Source organism: Dipodomys spectabilis, unplaced genomic scaffold (genome assembly GCF_019054845.1).
Source record: "Dipodomys spectabilis isolate Male_0828 unplaced genomic scaffold, ASM1905484v1 ptg000297l, whole genome shotgun sequence".
In the NCBI taxonomy this organism is placed as follows: Eukaryota; Metazoa; Chordata; class Mammalia; order Rodentia; family Heteromyidae; genus Dipodomys; species Dipodomys spectabilis.
The window spans coordinates 13138143-13153910 of record NW_024870974.1 but is presented as its reverse complement, the minus strand read 5'-3'; the positions used below and the strand labels follow the sequence as shown (position 1 = coordinate 13153910).

At 37.3% G+C, this 15768-nt stretch overlaps 1 protein-coding gene across 1 annotated transcript in view; it reads left to right on the top strand.

Annotated features, from left to right (window-relative positions):
- Mmrn1 (multimerin 1) overlaps window positions 1-15768 on the top strand; it is a 43172-nt gene that overhangs the window by 11695 nt on the left and 15709 nt on the right. Inside the window, exons 3-6 of the mRNA XM_042701873.1 lie at window positions 1219-1335; window positions 3968-4074; window positions 11961-12059; window positions 14629-14802. Coding sequence (XP_042557807.1) covers window positions 1219-1335; window positions 3968-4074; window positions 11961-12059; window positions 14629-14802 — 497 coding nt within the window. The remainder of the gene's footprint in view (window positions 1-1218; window positions 1336-3967; window positions 4075-11960; window positions 12060-14628; window positions 14803-15768) is intronic.

Sequence of the window (15768 nt, the reverse complement as noted above, 5' to 3'; positions counted from 1 at the left end):
CAGGGATATTTCATAGACTGCAATGTCAAGAGGCACAGCTTTCTGAGGTTCATGTTCTTAGCTCACTAGTAAAAAATAAAATAACAGAATAAGTTGGCTTAAAATACCAAGGTATGGGTGGCTTTTTAAGATACCTTGATTTGTAGATGAATGACATGCTTACATTTGATTTTCCCATCACTTAGCACAGCTTGTTGGATTTTTCTCTTGTCTTGCAATACAGCTTAATGTTTTATATATGAAATCTGATATTGCTTTCTGTTGGATTTTTTTCTCAAGTATATTACACTTGCTACCTTTTGCAATTGCAAATATTATCATTAATGAATTTTTTGGCATATACAAATGTAATTGATAACAATCTTGTAGTCAAATAAATTTAATTTGCTATCAATAATAAAGTAGTTCATGTTAAGTACATTGCTAAATTCTTACAATGATTTGCATCAAGAATAGTGTTGTTTTATTTATTTTCAGTCATATTATCTGGTTGTTCCTATTGCAAAATGGAGGCTTTTTTCTCTTTGTCCCTTATACTGTTATTATCACCATTTATTATTTGCATCTTTCTAATCATTATTCAAATTGTGCCTTATTGTACATTATCCAAAGTAATTCACATATAGTTGCGTCTCTGATCTCAGCATTTTGTTAATGCTTACCATAATAGCAACATTAGATTTTGACTTAAACAGCTAAATTTTGATGGATCTTCTGGATTACCTTTGATGTTTTAAAACTAACTATCTATCTGTCATCTATTCAGTGCCTGTACTGGGGCTTGAACTCAGGTCCTGTTGCTTAGCTTCTTCAGCTCAAGGCTGATACTCTATCACTTGAGCCATACTTCCACTTTCAGCTTTCTGATGGTTAATTAGTGATAAGAGTCTCAGAGACTTTCCTGCTCAGGCTCGGGTTGAAACCTCAGATCTCAATGTCCAGAGTAACTAGTTATTGGCATGAGACACTGGGGTCTGGTTAAATCTCTTTTAATTTTGTTCTTATGGTGTTTCTTTTCTTGTTCTGAGTATAGCAGCGAGTGTTGTTTGCTCTTGCTTTATATGTAGACCTTTAAAGCTAGGCCTAAGTCTTTCAGGGCATCTATGATATTGGCAGAAGTAGATATAGATTTAGATGATATAATCTCTGAAAATAATTTTGATGCAAATAATACTGCTGACAGTTACCTTTTCCTCACAATAATGGTTTCTCCCCTAGGAACTGGTGTGCTTACGTACATACCAGGTTATCCCCCACAGTGATTCTGGACAACCAGGTGAATTACATTCCAAGTGGGAGAGAAGCCTGTGGCTGGATCAACGGCTGTCCTCAGAGGTATGTAATATTTATTGAAAATAGCCACTTACAGGTGGACCCATTGCAACAATGAGATGTACAAGTTGTTATGTCGAAAACGAACTTTTCAACTTTCGTGCGGGGGGTGGGGGGGAGGATTGGGTGGGGGGTGGGAGGAGGATGGGAAGGATTGGGAAGGGGAAACAAAGGAGGAGGCTACAATGCTTGATAAGAAATGTACTCATTATCTTGCTCATGTAATTGTAACTCCTCTGTACAGTATTTTCACAATTTAAGAAGAAAAGAAAATAGCCACTTTTTGCACTAGGATCATTTAGGTCTGAAAATACATAAAGTTGGCCATTCTAGACACATACGCATGGTAGGGTTGGGAAAAGAACCATACATTACACATACAGCCTTCAGGAAGGCAAAGTGTAAATACTGATAATACTTGTTTCGCATCATTGTGTTTTAAGTAGCGTGGAATAGTGCACTCATATCCTTAGCCTGGTGTCTGGTGCATTAACTCGTGCTGTTACTTTTACTCTGTGTCCTGGCCACAGTGCTATCATTAAAATCCTTATGAAATACAATTTTAAAGATTTACTGATATTTCACATTCCATGCTGGGCCAGAAAGGAGTCCATATGTAACTTGGTTTATAATATTCTAAATCTGTGAGGACTTTAATTGCAACGGTACTCAGAAATCAGCTAAATGGGCCCTTTCCTTTCATGTGGATTGTTTTAAGTCAGTATCCTTGTCCTAAGATGGGGCCTGAGCTCTTGATAAATCCTCTGAATTCATGTAGCCACAGTAGCTCTCAGCTGGTGATGTTTCTGAAGAGCCAGCAATAAAAACTAAAATTGCTCTTGGAGCCAAGATGGCTACTAATGTTATGCAAATTGTCATACGAATAACTCAGGGAATGAATCTGACACGCCAGCAATCTGGAACAATGCACAGTAAGGATACATAAAATCAAGGTGTTCTTAGTCCCTTGAGGGATAGCTCAAGTTCATGGTCCAGAGAACTAAGTACATCTTAGGGATTTAGGGAATCCCAGCTCCAGTTCTGTGTTCAGCAATTATACCCTTAGTGACAATTTTCATGTTGACAGATGGCAAAAATAACACACTGTTAATTCTTTAATAGTGAAACTGTTTCCACAAAAGCCCCTTTCATGCTGTCCTTCTGAGTTCAAGGTGAACTCTTCTTTATGTTCTTACTAAACAAGCCAGAAATGTTGATCTTGAGTCTCTTGTTTTTTAAATATACTTTTGAATGGATCTCTCCCTTTATTCAGGACTCAAACAATATTTGTCTTCTTTTTTTCTTATTACGTCTGAGCTATGTATAATGGATATTCAGTTTGACAAAAACAGGTCCACTTACGCCAACAGTGATTCAAGTAAGTGTTGAAGCTGAACCCACAAACGCTAAATAAAATTATTTTCTTGATTTTTCTATGAATTTTAACTATTGGACTTGAGAATGGTACGTCTTTTATTAAAAAAATAAGTAAGTGGCTTAGCTTTTAGAAATGGAAAAGGTCTGAGAGTTCATGTGACCATTGAGGAATCAGTTCTGAGGCACTATGAGTTAAGTCTCAGCAGAAAGTCATAAGAAAGTCTCTTGTGCTTCACTCTGTTATGCATTTCCTCCACAGATTCAAGCATGAACCAGGTAGATAAGTAAGCTCTAGGATTGTGAGACGCAACCACAAGACTGGTTAAAATTCTGGCTTTATTGCTTTTTGGGCATAGAGCTGTGAATATGCCATTTCATCTCTCTCTCAGCTTCTTTGTTGGCAAATCAGGGTAATAATAGTTTTGTTATAGAAAGAATACAGGATTAAGCAAGATAACATATGCTTGTTTCATAAACTCACTTGAGAAATGTCATTCAGAACTTGAAGCCATATTATAAAAATAGTTTGGACAAGTTGCTTTTAGAGCTTACATTTCTCTATACAGAGCTCATAATTTTTACACTAGTCACTAATTATACTGATTATTATGTTTAGATGTTATAATTTATTTATCTTGCATGATTTTTTTATCTTGTCTGATTTTATTTTCATTTATCTTGTATGATTTCATCTCAGAAACAGCTTTTTCTCACATTCTATCTTCTTTCTCTCTCTTGACACATTATTTAACAAAGAATATTATAGAGTATAACCTTACAACTTTGGACATGAGTTGATTATGGTTATCCTAATTTTAGCTAGATTACCAGTATTTATTTCAAGCTGTTTGAGATTGAGCTGGAGGAAATAAAGATGTTTTTAACTATAACTAGGAAATAGGAGTTGAAATTGACTAAATAATATCACTGTAACTCTTTTAAAGTGGAATTAAAATAAGTTCTAACACTGGTTTAGCTATAGTATCTTTAGAAAATGTAAAAACAGGTATCCACTTACCTAGGGTCACTAGGTAATGCCAAACCAGTAATAATTTGAGTATGTACAAAGAAGTCTAGGTTTGGAAATTTTGAATATAATATTGATGATCAGCATTAAGATTATAATCATACCAGTAAACATTTACTAAATGCTCACTATATTTGAGGCATTATTCCAAATTCTTAACATGTATAATTGCAACTGATTACTTAATATAAAGCACATAATCCATTTTCTCCTATATGTTTTTCTCTCCAGATCTCAGAAGGTACTCAATCCTGTGTACAGAATGCAACATAAAATTGTCACCTCATTAGAATGGAGGTGCTGTCCAGGATACAGTGGACCAAAATGTCAGTCAAAAGGTATGTTCAAAGCCTGAATTTGTAATAAAATTGACAGAGAAGCAACTGATTCTCCTTAAGAAAACAATTACATTTTCTCTTTTTGGTAAATTAACATATAGTTAGACTATTGTGACTGTTACTCTTTGTGTGTGTGTGTGTGTGTGTGTGTGTGTGTGTGTGTGTGTCTGTCTGTCTGTCTGTCTGTCTGTCTGTCTGTCTATGTCCTGGGACTGGGGTTGAATTCTGGGCCTGGGTACTGTCACCTAGCTTTTATAATCAAGGTTGGAGCTCTATCACTTGAACCACAACTCCACTTTCATCTTTTTGGTGGTTAATTGGAGATAAGAGTCTCATGGAGTTCCCTGCCCAGGATAGCTTCGAACTACAATACTTAGATCTCAGCCTTCTGAGTAGTTAGGATTACAGAGATGAGTCACTGGTACCCAGCAAGTCTGCTACCTTTTTAAAAACACTTCATTTGTTAGATATCTACTTATCACCCTAAAATCTCATAAGCTGTCCTTTAACTTCTCCCCGCCCCTTTTTTTTGGGGTCCGGTCGTGGGGTCTGAACTCTGGGCCTGGGCGCTGTCCCTCAGCTCTTCACCTCAAGGCTAGCGCTCTACCACTTGAGCCACAGCACCATTTCCAGCTTTTTTCTTTTTGCTTATGTGGTGCTGAGGAATCAAACCCAGGGTCTCATGCATGCAAGGCAAGCGCTCTACCAGTGAGCCACCTTCCCAGCCCCATTTCTCCCCCATTTTAAGGCTGATGTTGTATGATGAGTAAAGATAATCTTACTATCTTACTTGTACTTAACTAAATGCTACAGAGACCTGCCTGATTAAAAGATCAGGAATACTAGTTTCCTTTTTCCATAAATCATTATTAGAAGTGACCCTAGGTAAACATAAGAATGTCTTCTAGTTTTATGCCAGCTAAATTATTTGAAAGAAATTCTATATTAAACAATATCTCAAGTAGGTCATGAGTAAGACTTTAAAAAACCCTAAAGAAGATAATAACTGAAATTTCAAGGATTTTCTGGTGGCATTCTGATCAAACAGATGGCACCCTGCTGTGGCCTACCATCCATGTGGCTATTACTTTGCTTTGGGCTTTACACAAGTTTCCTTTGAAAAATAAGATATGGCATCAGCATACATATTTTAGGTGAATGAACATTATAGGGAAGGCCATTAGCAGTGTTGAAGAATTCAATCAAGAGAGTAAGAGACTGATTAAAAATTAATGTAAGTGTGGAGAAACCATTATCATTCTCATTAAGAAAAAGAAAATCATAATATGAAAGCTCTAACACTCTTGTGGTTTAGTTATGGATATTATACATGGTTTTGCTAGCCTGTGCACTAAGCATCTGTAAGAAAATTTCTCTTGGTGGAATTTGTTCTGGGTCTGACTTGAATTTCAGAGGTGATATAAAAAAATGGAATGTACTTTCACAGTATAGCACAAATATATATTGCCCTAGGATAAGTTAAAATAAACCTTTAAAGAGAACATGATCCATACTGAAAATATTTGGAAATGAGGAATTATTACATATTCTTCAAAAGATCCAAGATAGCCCTATTTGCAAAGCACTTCTAATTATTATGCATCACATGAATGTAGTCACAGTGTTGAAACATATTTGTTCCTTGTCTGTATATTACCTTTCTACAGGGTACCTTGCAAACAAATACTTGACTTATGAAGAAAAAATAGTGGAATTAATATTCTCCAAATACTCTCCTTCATGCAATAAAAAAAAAAAAGTAAGCCAGGTGCTGGTGGCTCACGCCTGTAATCCTAGCTACTCAGAAGGCTGTGATCTGAGCACTGTGGTTCAAAGCCAGGCTAGGCAAAAAAGTCCCCAAGAGACTCTTTTTTATTTTTTGGGTCCGGTCATGGGGCCTGAACTCTGGGCCTGGGCGCTGTCCCTCAGCTCTTCAGCTCAAGGCTAGCGCTCTACCACTTGAGCCACAGCGCCACTTCCGGCTTTTATCTTTTTGCTTATGTGGTGCTGAGGAATCGAACCCAGGGCCTCAGGCATGCAAGGCAAGCGCTCTACCACTGAGCCACCTTCCCAGCCCCCCAAGAGACTCTTATCACCAATTAACCACTCAAAAACTGGAGGTGGAGCTTCGGCTCAAAGTAATAGAGTGCTTGCCTTGAGGAGAAAAGCTCAGGGACAGAGCTCAGGCCCTGAGTTCAAGCCCCACAATGGATAGAAATTTTTTTAAAAAGCTGTGGAGTTTAGAAATACAATTCCAAATAGCATCACTCTCTCTCTATAAACTATAATATGTAAACTATATATTGTATATAATATAGAACATATTTTTAAGTAATGTTTAAAAATTATTTGTAACCAGCCCTTGTTTTAAAGAGTTCATCAGAAAACAGACTTTGTGTAGAAAGGGTTGAATATATATGTATGTATGTGCTTATCTATTTATAGATGTACTCGTGTGCAGATAGATAGATAGATAGATAGATAGATAGATAGATAGATCAGGGAGTAGCATCTCTGGGTCAAAGATTGTCCTGGGCTCCAGCTGCTAAATCCTGTTGTGGCCTTTTTATACTGGACAACCCATTTTTAGTCACTACAGTGGACCACATGTATGCATGATGAAGAAAAGCTGTAGAACTCCATCATCAAAAACATCACCAAAGACAAAATTGAGTTAGAAATATATTGCATACAATCATTCCCTTCCTAAAAAATATTATCAAGTATTTATTTACACTGATTTTGAGTGACTTATCCCTAGTGTTTGATGTTTTCTAATCAGAAGCAATCGATGGGTATCATGAATACTACTAGATTAAGGAATCACTGTCTTGATTCACATTTATGAGCATGTCCCAGGACAGTTCAGATCATGAGCTTGGGTCCCAGTCGGACAAGGAGACATACTCCACACTGAAATAACTACCGATTACTCTGTTGGGCAAAGCTCTCATTTCTATTGAAATCTACACTGGGAATGTGGCCATGGTGGTGGACGGAGCTTACTGTGTCATGCGATCACATAAGCCAATCCTAAACCAGCTTTGATTCCTGAAGGAGGCCACAGCCCTCTCCATCATTCTCTCCAGCTTCCTCTTACTTTTATGCAGGTCCATAAGAACTGGTGAGTTTTGTATTGCTTTGTGCCTGGGTCATGTTCATTGTCTCTATCCTGGGGTTTTGTTGTTGTTTTTACACATTCTCTCCTTCTGATATCTCTCCAAATACCTGTGAAGCCCTCTACTCTTGCTATAACACTTTATAAATTGCCACCAGTCTTTTTATTCTTATCTAGTAAATTGTCTCTTACAAGAATAAACAGCGTGTGACAACTCTGCCATGCTGTCTCCTATCACAGACTGCCCCAGAGATGGCAAGAATGATCTGGGGGGCGGGGGCTGATGGCACCTTAAACGTCTACCATACTCCTAAAGGATTAACGTAACCTGAAATACCATGTCAGTTATTTCAGGGCTAGTCCCTCAAATCGTTGGAGATTTTATTTACAGAAAACTTGCAAAGTATCACATACGCTTCCCAATTCCCTTCATCCCCAATAAGATACTTCCTCACAAACAAAGCAGAATATAAAATACAGACATCTTTTTAACTTACATTGCCTTATGGTAATCTGCTTAAATATTCAAGAAATAGTATATCATGGTAAAATGAAGTGGCCAGCAATTGGACTCTCTCTCTCTTTTCTTTTCTTAGATGCTTTTTTTCATGTTTTTTTTTTTTTTTTTCCTGTTTCTGCAGAGCTATTTTCTAAGTGTGATGAAGGGACTTTTGGTCATTAAAATCCATAAGGTATCACTTTTTGGTGTTTTATTCTGCAGTAAACTTATATACCATAGACACACTTTAGCTATGACTCAGATAATAAGTTGGTGTCTATAGTGGTTAATTACCATACTAAAATATTTGTTATGTTATCAAAAGGACACCAATATTTTAAAATTCTATGTGAATAGAACTTTATTGAAAAAAAGTAAAGGAGCATGAAGTCCAAAATCAAAGTAGTAGTTCTGGCATATTGTACACTGCGATCTTTTTGAGAATCACAGTGCTTTTGCCCTCAGGAAGTGGCTTGATTTTGTTATATGTTATTCTAAGCATTTTCTGAAATAGCAGTAGTAGTATACTTTAAAAATCTATTTCATAGAATTTGCAATCATGTGCTTTTCCAGCAGATGTCTCTAAAATATTCTGAAGTGGAACAGGAAAATGATGGCTTGCTGTCAGGTCACAAAGGAAAGAGAAATTAATATTCAACTAGTGTCAAATTAGAGAAGATGAAGAGAAATTTCTTGCCAATATGTTAAAAATATAGTCTGCTTCATTCAAATTTTCTATACAAGTAAAATACAATATTACAAGTAAAATCTAATAAGAATATTTTGAAATATGTCACAGATATGATGAATACTGAAAAAGACATGAGCATACACAGATTTTGAACTAATCCCGCCATATGTTATAAATATATGATACATTTCTCCCTGTTTTGAAAATGCTGTAAAATAATTCAAGCAACTATTCGAAGATTTTTAATATAAGCCCTCTGCAATGAGATTATTACAAAACAAATTCCAAACAAGAGGAGCAGAAAAATATAGTTTTTAAAAGGAAAAAAAGTGTATATTTCTTACATTTTTGAAAAGCTATCTTCCCAGTAGTGTCCAACATTTTTAAATAAATTACTTTATTTTTTAAGTTTCAATTTTATTGTAAAGATGATGTATGGAGGGATCACAGTTACATAAATCAGGTAATGAGTACATTCCCCTTCAAACAGTGTCACCCTCTCCCTCACTTTCTCCCACTTTTTCCCCTCCTAACTCCCCTCTCCCCCAGGTTGTAAAGTTCATTTAAAGGCTTTTAAAAATAAGTTAAAGAGCATTTCTCCTGATAAGAATCTTGCTTGGTGAGACTAGGATGCATTTAATGAAAGGACAGAGTCCTTCCACCTTTGTTCTGCATCAAACCTCAACAGAACTAGTAAATCGTGAAATGTATCCTGAGCATTCATCAAGCCAGTAAGTATTCACTGGATATTGCAAGATCAGCTGGAAATCTGTCTTGTCAAGCCACACAGGAAGGCTTTCTGGCAGCTGAGGGCAAGAGAGAGAAACATCCTCATTACTGAGCTGCCATTAATGACTTCCTCCATATGGCTCAAAGGCCTGGAAGGGTTTTGTGGACCGTGGGGGGGTGGGGAGGAGACATACAAATAAAACCTGTCTAATTAAAGAAGGGGAAAAAAAGCACCTAATAAGGAAGTTGTTCCCATTACTGACTTGTTTGCCTTGCCCCTCTAGTTCTTGATCCATGAAAGTCAGAGTTTCCATTGCAGGAGGAGAAAAAAAAGAGAGAAACTAGTAGTTATGTTAGAAGGTAAGACAAAGGAGTCATACTTAAAAACTATTGCATTAAAAAATATCGGAAGGACACAAAGATCTTAAAAGTCTGTTGATGTAAAGAAATGCTCCCCTTCTCTTTACCTATCACTTTATAGAAATAAACAGGAAAAGGGAGCAAAAATCTGTACCTTACAGAACAAAGCCTAGGTCCATGCTTGGAGGAAAGGAAGCTAGACCGCTTGGGAAACGGAGATAGTGTGTCAGTTCTTGGCGGTAGAGAACACATCTCGGGGACAGAAAGATTGCTAAAGGAAAAGAAAAATGAAACATTGATCAGCCAGGCTCTTTATCACAGAACGGTCACTGACTACCCTGTCAGAGATGCTTTCAGCTCCCCCAGCCCCTGGTTAAACCCCAGGCAATAAATTGGGATGAATGCATGAACTGAACTCCAGATGACAAGCAGAGCTAAGCAAAGATAACATGTGAACTATTGAATTTGTAAAGATGGGCATTTCAAGTTTTAAACATCTTGGGCAGGGACACTTGATAACTTCGGGTAATACTTTTTATCCTCTTCAGTTTTCTTTTTCCCTTTTTAAAATTTAATTTGTTGTAAAGGTGATGTACAGAGGGATTATATTTACATAAGTTAAGGTAATGAGTATATTACTTGTAGAACATTGTGACTCCATCCCTCATTTTTCTCCCACTTTCTCTCCCCCCCCCACTGCCCTGTCCCCTCCAAATTATAGAGTTCATTTCTAAACTAGCATCTTGTGGGTATCACTGTTGCATTGGTTCAACCTTTGTCCATTGTTTTTTTTTTTTTTTTTTTTTACATTTTGTTATTTCCCTTCCCTTACCCAAATCAGGTAAATATCTATACAAGATACAAGGTACCAGAATCAAACAGCTAGAACAGTCTTTATTGTACCATTTAAGGAGGAACTATGATAGAAAAATTGCAATTATTTAATAAATTTATATGGATTCATTTGAATGTAAGCTATAAGAACCCTATAGCTAAGATTTAGTAAAAATATTCATACTTTTCCCTACCATCCCTAGCTCCCAAATGCTTGTTCATCTTCCCAATCTGTACATTGTGTTCTTCTACTACATAATTTAACAATTCAGCAGAATGTTCTATAATACAATGGAGGAAAAGAAAGTAAAAAAGGGTCAAAAGAAAGCCATAGTCTGAATGGAAAGTCATTAATGTAGCTCAATTCCTTGAAGAAAAGCAATGCAAAGTTCAATCTAACAATAGAGACTAACACAAATTAGTGCCAAACCTATTACATATTTGAAGGGGTTTTGTTCTCACAATCACACGTGGCTCAGGGAGCAGGGGGGCAGAGTTTCATTGGTATAGAATTTCACATGGGAAGTAGCCTCACCAGACACCACGCACTAGTTTGTCCATGTCTAATCTGCAGGCTTTAATAAACAAATTTGTTCACTCAAAGCCTGTCAATTACAGGCTTACAATACTTGACATGTTCCCTATCTTTAAGAAACCTTTCTTAAAATTGGTTTTCCCAGAGAGACATGAAGGTATTACTAGATTTAGCTGGGAGCCAGGTGCTCACACCTGTAATCCAGCTACTCAGGAAACTGAGACCTTAGGATTGAGGTTTGAAGTCCATGAGATGTTTATCTCCAATTAGCAAGTGGAGATGTGACTCAAATGGTAGAGCACCAATCCTGAGCGATAAAACTAAGGGACATCACATTGGCCCTGTGTTTGAGCCCCAGTACTGTCATACAAAATACACACACACACACACACACACACACACATCTCTCACACATATATGTATATGTATGTGTGTGTTTAGATTATTAGATTCATTGAGCTCCTGAAGAGTAGGTTCAAGAATTCTATTTTTCTGAAATTTCACTGACTTTATGGTTTCATTTCCTAGAGAGGAACCTTTAGGAACAGCCTATGTAAGGAACACTATTAACCTTTAGGAACAGCCTATGTAAGGAACACTATTAATTAAATACCAGTTTTGTCTTCAAGGTGGAACATGGTGTTTTCCTCATACGTCCAGTAGTCATCCAGTAGAAATTCCATTATTAAGCAAGCAGTGTGTGTTCCCAGTTCCTCTATTGCTTTGAACACGGTGAATTTTAAAAGCCACTCAATTATGCAGGCAGTTTACATTGGCTGGTTTACTCAGCCTGTTCCTCCCCTCCTCCCCAAAGAAGAAAAAAAGAAAGAAAGAAAGGAAAACAACAACCATCCTACCATCCATTTTCACCTAAAGGAATTCTGAATAATTTAATTTTTTTCCAGGCAGAATTATAGTCCTGTATTTCCAAAGGCAGTGCGGTGGCCCTTGCTCTCTGCTTGGGGGCGGGGCGCTCAGGGGCAATCATCCTACCATCACGCTTCAGTACACAGGAAAATGAATGTCAACCACATTATTGCTCAGGCCTGGGGGAGAAAAATGATCCAATGGTTCCAATGCTTACCACTCCCTCTTTTTTCCCCCCACTGCCTACCTCTAGCCCAGGAACAGCAGCAACTGATACACAGCAGCCAGGCTGAAAGCCACACTGCTCTTGACAGAGAGAAAGCTGAGAAGCTAGAGCAGCTGCAAGACTGTGGTGAGCCATTGCAATTACTATCATCTCTAACCCAATTATTGTCAACACCGTGCGTTGTTAACGTCCAAATAAGCAATCTTTCTGCTGTCAAACGTGTGCTGGGGACACATTCATGTATGTGTCAATCCTTTTCTATCAGTGCTGGTTATTGGATAAAAACAAAACCAGCTACCAGCGTGTAAGAACCACATGTACTATGTGCAGTGTGAAAAAACAAGGAATATAAGTAAGTCGCCAAAATAAAAGCAAACTTCTGCCTTCTAAGCAGTGCAGTAGGAGAAGAATCATGTTAAGTGAGCTAAGTCCCTTTTTTATTGGCTGATAAAGATCCTCTTTTTTTTTTTTTTTGTCAGTTGTGGGGCTTGAACTCTGGGCCTGGGCACTGTCTCTAAGCTCTTCAGCTCAAGGCAAGCACTCCCTAAAAGGTGTTGATGATTGACTGAGGAAAATGACTACAGCTAAGAGCCCACAGGTGAAGACCCTGATCAAGGATTGATTAGGAAATTGACTCCCACCTATAATTGTACGACTCAGGAGGCTGAGATACAAAGAGTGAGGTTCAAAGCCAGACTGGGCAGGAGAGTTTGTGAGATTCCTATCTCCAGTTAATCACCAGAAGGCTAAAAGCTATGACTCAAGTGTTAGAACAATCCACCTTGAACAAAATAGCTAAGAATCTGAGTTCAAGTTTGAATACTAGGACAATGGGTGGATAGGTAGATAGATAGTTGATAGGCATTAGATATAGATGATAGATAGACTAGATGTTGTCACGTACTTGTTTTCACACCCTGCTAGTAACAATGATTTGTCATTTCTTTTAGACTTAACTTTAGCCTGTAGAAACATAAAGTAAGTTATTGCCAACATCTATTCACAGTGTTTGACATAGATCTAGGCAAGCAAGACAAGGCTCTCAAATTAAGAAAGGTCACTTAGTGGGAAATCTTTTAAAATGCAGGTGGATATGCCTTAGAAATTCCCCTTTAATTCTTTATTTAAGGGATTGGGCCTTAGCGTCTTTACTATCTTCAAATCTTGAATTATTAATGTGTTATGTTCAAGGAGACAGTGACATTGCTATATAAAATGATTCAATCTAAATTCTGTCTATTTAGTTCTCATTAAAGAAATTCCCCAGTAAACACCACACTTACCACACAGGAAAGACTTTGCCGCTGTGTGCAGCAGCACCTACCTAAGGCTCTTTCATTGGCTTTAGAAGCAGCTCTGCCATTAACTCTGTAGCCTCAGGCGAGTTAGGCTAGTTCTCCAATCTTCAGTGTTTCTATCTATTTATAATGTGAACATAACTCCTGGAGATTAAAAAAAAACAAAACTCACAGTGCTGGAGAAAGTTACAACATTTTTGAAGTCAATTATGATATTGTTTACAAATATTTGTCTTTATGTATTCAGTTTTTGTTTTTGTTTTTTTGTTTGTGGGGCCTGAACTCTGGGCCTGGGCGCTGTCCCTCAGCTCTTCAGCTCAAGGCTAGCACTCTACCACTTGAGCCACAGTGCCACTTCTGTTTTTTTTCTGCTTATGTGGTGCTGAGGAATCGAACCCAGGGCCTCATGCATGCAAGGCAAGCACTTTACCACTGAGCCACCTTCCCAGCTCCACAAATATGTCTTTAAATAGCCTTATCATTGAGGTTGTCATTTAGTAAATTAATGTATCTATATTCTCAATTATATTAGTACAAACATGGTTTATTTAAATTTTCTTTAAATCTATCATAAAAGTGAGTGTTTCTAAAGCCTATATCTCCTTCCTCTTTCTCTCCTTTTCTTCTTTCTTTCTTTCCTTTCCTTCTTTCCTTTTCCTTTTTTTTCCTCCTTTGCTTCCCTTTCCTTCTCTTCCTTCTTTTTGTTTTTGGCAATACTATGATTTGAACTTCGGACTTTGTGCTTTCTAGACAGATATTCTACCAGTATTCTTTTTGCTCTTGTTATTTTTGAGATAGTGATACATTTTTTTTTTTTTTTTGCCTAGGCTGTCCATAACCACAGTCATCCTATTTATTCTTCCTGTCATAGCTAGAATGTCAGGCTCACACCATCACAATGAGCATTTTTATGGTAAAAAGGTTTTGCAAACCGTTTTCACTCCCACACTGGGCTGATCTAAGCCTACCACATAGCTGAAATGAGAGATGCATATCACGGGGTCCCAGCTATTGGTTAAGATGGGAAGTCATGTCTGTAATCCTAGCTAACCAGAAAGCTGAGATCTGAGGACTAAGGTTTGAAGCCAGACCAAACAGACAAATATGAGAAACTCTGATCTCCAATTAACAAGCAAAAATCCAGAAGTGGAGATGTGACTCAAATGTTAGAGTGTCAGCCTTGAGCAGAAAAGCCAAGCCAAGAGTGCAAGGCCCTGAATTCAAGCCCCAATGCTAGTGTGTTTGTGCAAGTGTGCACAGGTTCACACACACCGAGCCTCAAACATTGATTCTCCTAATTAATCACAGCCTCCCAAGTAGCTAGGATTACAGCATGAACCATTGGCAGTTGACTAGCATACATTTTAATGTTGCCAATCTTCTCTTTCTACATCCAGCTGTGATGCAAAAATTGACTGACCAGATGACCCAGGAGGCTATGAAATTGACTCTTCTACAGAAGAAAGTAGACAATATCTCTTTGACTATAGATGGTGTAAACAGCATGTACTCCTCCTTGGAAGAGAAAATCAGTGAAGATAAAGGGAAGGAATTTCAATCTTTTCTAAAAGGTAAGACTGAAACAAAATAAATTACTCATTTGTGTTGATTTTTTATGCACAGGACTTGGTAGATCCAGTTGAGATTGGCATCAATTCCAGGGATAACTTTTAGAAAAATAAATTATGAGAGAAAGATGAGATGTTAACCGAGCAAATGGGTTTTAGGTAAAGCCTGGCTGTTCAAGGGAGTTTGTTTTCTTACTAGGATTATCCTCATTCATTTGGCTTATTGCATGTTCCCAAGTCTCAGGATTGCTGGTTTCTTTAACATCACTTTATTTGTTTAAAAAATGGCTCACGATCCTGCTGTACTTCTATCTATAGTGATGTTTTCTCCTAGCATTATATGTTTCACAATTAAAATGATAGAGATTTGCCATAATATCTGCCAGTACAGAAACTTTTGTAGTTCAACAGAAGCCATTATTTTTTAATCATCTAAATAATTAATGTTTGTCAACTACTAAAAGATCAAGCCTGTCCTCCATATCTGGTACAGCCACGTTTACCAATTACAAGTGATGGACAATTCTCCTCTGAAATAATAACATTAGAAAGAAGTTAAATAGAAGCAGCATATAACTGACTATGATCGCCTGAGTGAATTTGTTCATCAGTTTGGTTATCATGACCTAAGAGAATTAGGGATGTAAACTACATTTTATGACCTGCAAACCTCCTAAAAATATCTGGCATTAACAAAGTAAAAAGCAGAATAAAGCAAAAGAAAAAAAAACCAATAACAAACACAGTCACAACAGCAACCAAAACAATGAAACTTCCCTTTCAGTAGGAAGGATTAATTGTATCATAAGCACAATCATTAATTATGAGAATAAGAGGGCATGCAGTTAATAGATATTCCTAAAGGAAAATAATTAATTTAATAAGCCCATCCTAAAGATGTTGCTCTCCTTGGCTCACAAAACCACAGCTTCCTCCATGTTTACTTGCTTCTTCTATTAGAAGCCATTG